The sequence below is a fragment of the Schistocerca gregaria genome, chromosome 6, assembly GCF_023897955.1.
Source record: "Schistocerca gregaria isolate iqSchGreg1 chromosome 6, iqSchGreg1.2, whole genome shotgun sequence".
NCBI lineage: Eukaryota > Metazoa > Arthropoda > Insecta > Orthoptera > Acrididae > Schistocerca > Schistocerca gregaria.
This window is the reverse complement of record NC_064925.1, coordinates 229772567-229778566: the sequence shown is the minus strand read 5'-3', so window position 1 is coordinate 229778566 and position 6000 is coordinate 229772567. Positions and strand designations below refer to the sequence as shown.

Below are 6000 nucleotides of genomic sequence, written 5' to 3'. Positions count from 1 at the left end.
TCTTACTCTTTACTGCTTCACTGTTCTGAGTCTGTTTTCCTTGTCATTACTGCACGGGGTTGTTGAAGTTAGCACCTTTATTAAGCATGTAAATACACAAGACCATTTCAATACTATTTACCAAGAGTGCCCATACGGATGTTTGTAAGAGGGAAGGGTTGAGACCAAGGAATATGGTGTAATGTTAATGTTTTGGAAGATAAATGGTGACTTTTTAGTGGTCATAATAAACTAAAATTATTTAAATATGTAAATTACGCTATATACTTTGGTGTTGAGCCACTTGTGTGTAATACTGACATTTAAAGCATATTTAATTCACAGGAAGAAAGACCAGAAGGACTGAAACATATTATGACCCATACAATACAGGAAGAACTGTTAAAGGCACCTTACATGATAATGAGAATCTTAAGGTTTTAAAGAATACTTGGAAGCCTCCTGAAAACTTTTCTTTTCCTACTCAATTACAAGGGAAGCAAAACTGAAGATTTAAGCATGAGTGGACGAGCCAGTACAATTGGCTTTCAAACAGTAAAATGTTACGTGGTGGATTGTGTACTGCATGTGTTCTGTTTTCTCCTTCAGGTGCCAGAATCAGCTTTCCATTTATCTAAATAAATGAAACCTTTAACTGGCTTGGTAAAAAACAGAAATAACTTGGAGGTGTTGTTTTTAAACGGAAACACTTCAGATACAAAAACATAATTATTCAAATAGATTTCAGGATTCTTTTTTCAGCAAAAATGTCTATGTTGCTATAATTTCGAGTGCTTACAAGGTAAGTTGTTTGCACTATTTTTTTCTTTACTTAATTCTTTATCTAAAACATTTTAAATTTATTTTTATAGGTGTTGAAAACACTGGTAAAAGAACTATTGGTCAAATACAAAAAGGTTACGGAAGATCTTCATCATCATGAAAACACAAAATATCACAAATTTTCCATGGAGAAGGCTATAGAGTTCACAAGGTCTATGGAATCAAGTAAAAAAAAGTATTGCCATCGTCCTCGATACCAAGAAATCTTCAATTATTGAAGAAAACTGGAAATGCTTGAGGCCTGCCATAAAGACTATAGTCCTGTGTGCTAGAAATAACTTGCATTTAGGAGGACAACATGATCATCATTTAATTCCACAGCTAAAAGAAGAAAAAACTGATGATCTTCTAGAGGGGAAAACACGGAGTGTTTCAGAGTCTTTTGGCTTTTTGTGTGGATGCTAGAAATGAATATTTAAAATGTCATTTCAGTACATGTGGCCAAAACAGTTCTGTGATAAGTAACACAGTACAAAATGAAGTCTTACATTGCATTGGTGATTCTATTCGCTCCTCAATATCAAGGGATGTGAAAAAGGCTAAATTTTTTAGCATTATGTGTGATGAAACAACTGATGTCACCACTATGGAACAGATCACATTTTGTATTAGGCACATTGACAGAGACCTCTGTTACCAAAAAAGACTCTCTGGGTTTTACTGAGTTTAAATGAACTATTGGCTCTTCAATTGCAGAAGCCATCGATGAAGAACTCAAGACACTGCTTCTGAGCTATCAATATCTTTGTGGACAGGGCTATGTTGGTGGCTGAAATGTGGCTGGGAGATTTAAAGGAGTTCAAGCTCTTATTTTAAGCAAACAACCATTGGCTATTTGTACCCATTGTTTTAGCCACTCTTTGAACTTGTGCAATTCTGTCTTGTGATACTCCAATAGTTAGAAATATGATGATAATTGTAGGATCAGTTTCAGCATTGTTGTCTGCCTCTGCATACAGAAAAAGTTCCGTAGAGGAAGCTATATCATGACTACCATTCACAGAGTCAAAGAAAACAAAGTTGAAGGCAATGTGTCCAACAAGATGGGTGGAAGGGCACGATATTCTTACTACTTTCAAGGAGCTATTTGTCCCGTTCATGACCTTGCTTGACGAACTTTCAAATAGTCATGAAACCAATGCAGAAATGGCTAGTAAAGCTTGTATGTTTAGTTGTACTGTCCGAAGAAGAGACTTTGTAGTAGCTTTAGCAACTGCACCATATTGCTTCTCTGTAACTTCAAGACTAAATGAACAGCTCCAAAGTCCTAAATGGATTTTACAACTGTCTTAAATCACATCAATGATGTGCTTGAGGTGTTCAACAATATAAGGACGGATTCGGAAATACAGTTCAGAAGTATTTTTGAAGACGCTGATAAACTGGCTGAAGATATTGGAAGTGTAATAACAATGCCAAGAACTATTTCAACACAAACCAAAACAGACAATGTTCCTGGTTTAAATGCCAAGGAATACTTCAGGTGAACAGTATTTTTCCCTGATGTGGATCATTTTATTACTGAGCTAGAAACAAGATTTCCCCAAGAGTTTCTTATCACATTACCACTTGAAGCTCTTATTCCTGCATAATGTTTTAAATACAGTGAGGAATCCAAGAAATATGAACAGTTTTTGGAGAGTTCTTCGCTTTTGATGAAAGGAAAGCTGAAACTATGGAAGAAAAAGTGGGTTGATGAAAGTAAAAGATCTGAAACAGTAACTGAGGCATTAAAGAACTGTGACAACCAGTTTTTTCCAAATGTATATGTTTTACTTCAAATATTTGGGACTATTCCTATTACCTCACGCACTTCTGACTGAAGCTTCTCTACTTTGAGATGAATAAAGACTTATTTGCATTAACACAATGCGACAAGTGAGGCTAAATGGATTGGCTCTTGCAAATATCCATAAAGAAAGAGATATGGACATTGAAAATATCATTGATATATTCAGTAAAAAGAAACAGAGGTGAATGAGCATGACAAATTGGGCAGGAGATGGAAATATACAGTGAATTTTGTTACAATTTTTTTTATATATATATATTCATATCAAGTTCAAGTTTTTACATTCATGTCACTTTCTGTATCCAGAAAATTAATGAAAACTTATTTGGTGTGAGTTGACCTTTTTAATGGTGTTTGTAATTTATAAAATCTCCAATGCGAAAATAAGTTTCTTCCCTGAACTCCAAAATAGTTACCAAAAACTACTTTAAGCAACAACAAAATTTACCAATTTGTCAGCGGAGGACCGCAACTCTCCTTTTTTTAAGTGATATTCCACGCACCCAACACCCCCCTCCACCAATTATTCCCACCCCCCCCTTGACCGACTTCTAGAACTGCCCTGTATATGAATATGTTAAGTTGAAAAGAAAATCTCATGAATCTCTCTCTCTCTCTCTCTCTCTCTCTCTCTCTCTCTCTCTCTTTTCAGGCTAAGAGCTTTTTGAATGTCTTTAAGAATTTGGTAGAATTTGTTTTGTTGGGTATCGGTCTCTCCATTAGTTCTCATGACATGAGCTCATTGTATTCATCTTGTCATTTTCACAATATGGTGTTCAATTATATTGATGTAGGTTCCTTTTTGAAGTAATAGTTATGTAAATAATTTTGTGGTTTGTTTCTGCCACATAAATTAATTACTTCCCTTTCAATAACATTGTGGATTCATAAAGTTCTAAAAATTATTTCATTTTATTAAGTTCATTTCTGTACATTCATATTATTACAATAAGAATACAAAAACATAAAATATAATCCAACGTTTCATTTCACTCAACAATATCTCTGTATGTTATTACCTCTGTATTTCATAAATATCTTTTTGCTGACTGTAACAGTTAAAATCTGGAGTTATAGAGAGAGGCTAAAACTATATCAAATAAATTAACAGCATGTATCTATAAAATATAAACATTTGTTTGATTAAATTTCTAATTTTGATTAACTGATGTGTGAGAGAGGGGGAAAATGAGGAAACTGCCACCAGTTCCACATGCAGAATGTTGAAAGTAACAACTGTTACCACCAAAACAACTAAATAAAATAAACTTTATAACAGATGTTGCACATCCATTGCACATCTGGGTACAGATACAGTGTTTATTGAGTAATTGATATACAAGACAGAAAACTTACAAGACATGAGTAGTTTGGAAAACTGGAAACTGTCACACTTTTAGAATAGAGATGAAGCTTTAAAATTAGGAATAATGGAGAGGAGGGTTATAAATGTTTCAATTAGACTTTGACAAAGCTTAATTACTGAAAATATTTTATATGTAAGTAATATATTATTTTTATTATTTAACATGTGGGTTGATCGGTTTCTAAATTAAGGGTTTTTGGATTGATTCCATTTTATTACCCGCATGAGCTGTTCAAATTTCACTTCATGCTGAGGATTAAACATGTCAAGAGTTTTTGGATCTTTTCCATTTCGTGTGGTGACACAGATATTGTGAAACACAATCCCATCAAAGTAGGCATCTGGTAAACAGTCAATTTCTCTGGGAAAGGCAATCCCACAGGTGGCAGCAGCATCAAGCACATGCAGTACACAACGCATGAACAGTGATGCCAGGTAGATGGCCCGTTCATCAGGAGTTTTCACAATGTTTGCAGGCTGGCCAGTCGCAGGGAGACCGGCAACAGCAGCAGCAGTGGCACAGAAGGCAGTGACCTGCAATATAATCATACTGAATTCTCCCCACTTTTTGTAAATCAAATATTGGCTGTGAGCACTTAATCTGTATGTAATTTTTTGCTTCAGAAGTTAGGCCTTTTGTCCACCATAACCTAAATTTTCCATTTAGTAAAAGTTACTTCCGATATAATGTAAGAGACTTCTGATATAATGTAAGAGACTACACCACACATGGCAATGGAAAGCATTACACCATGAGACATCAGTCTGTTTTATCCAACTCAGTGGACCTGTAGTCACATAATATTAAATAATTACACTTTCATTCCATGCAGAACTGATGTTAATCATCATTGGTATGAGTAGCCTCTAAATGTTACCTTGAGTAATTTCTTTTCATGTCTGAACCACATGCAATGTCAGTCATGAAGATTGCTGGCATGGAGCTGTATGTAAATGGGTATATCCCCATTGTAACCCAGACCCATTCTATGGGTGACAAGTCAGAGGACTGAGTGAAACACTCAAGGATCTATGTATTCCTCAAGGTGTGAACTGCATTATGGGGTCTAGCATTACTGTTTATTACCACATACTCACAAGAGTTTCCAAATCAGTCCTCCTGTCATATTCACAATAGTTCCCCACACCATTATTCCAGGAGTCTTAGAGATATGTGTCTCAAAAATTGCTGATCCCAGAAAATTTTTGCCAGGTCAGCTTTTGACACATTGGTGCCAATGTTACCACTACAAATAGAAGCTAGGGCCATTGATTAATGCCTCAAATTGCCACTGAATCTCCAAATTGACTGTCTCTACACCATGCAAATCTTTGTTTCTGTATTACGGTGCACAAATGTTCCCAATGGATTATGGTGATACTCTCAGTGTAACCTCTAATAGGACACTCCAGCTGTTGCCTTCAGTCTATTCCAGAGACAGCCAAGAACTTTGCACTTGGCTAGAATACTCGCTTGCATGCACCTCTCTCTCACCTGACTGCATACTTCCTCACTGCCGTGCCACATTGATTTGTAAGATGGTAAAACTGCAGAAGTCCCACAATATATGGTAATTCAGGCATATGAGGAACTTTTAACTGCTTGCATACATCTTGGTGTCATATTTCTTAACAATAGAGGTCACAAACTTCAGTATCCATGCCTACGGGCATTGAGACAGAGGCAGAACTGGCATGGGTGCACAACAGAATAGTCTGGAAACCTGCCACAGAAGGCACAGGTGATATGTAGTATGGTTTGATCCACTGACAGAGGCGTTTACCTGCAGGTGGTAGTCAGCTGAGCAGGCCAGTGTTTATTCTGAGTTCAACTGCTGCAAACATCACCTTGTACCTTGCACCTTGTGCCAAGTACTGATGCTGAGTGTTCAACTGCCACCCATACCAGCCATATGCTAACTTTAGCCCCTTGCAGTGTCTCTACAAGGACATCCTGCTACCCACAGATTTACTTGCAAGGTGAGTTTTTGTTTCCTTTCATGAGGTTCTGTTCACCAGT

At 36.4% G+C, this 6000-nt stretch overlaps 1 protein-coding gene across 1 annotated transcript in view; it reads right to left on the bottom strand.

Moving 5' to 3' along the window:
* Positions 1 to 3507: 3507 nt before the first annotated feature.
* The window catches only part of LOC126278973 (uncharacterized), a 66525-nt gene continuing 64032 nt past the window's right edge, over positions 3508 to 6000 (bottom strand). Inside the window, exon 4 of the mRNA XM_049979268.1 lies at positions 3508 to 4514. Coding sequence (XP_049835225.1) covers positions 4167 to 4514 — 348 coding nt within the window. The 3' untranslated portion in view covers positions 3508 to 4166. The remainder of the gene's footprint in view (positions 4515 to 6000) is intronic.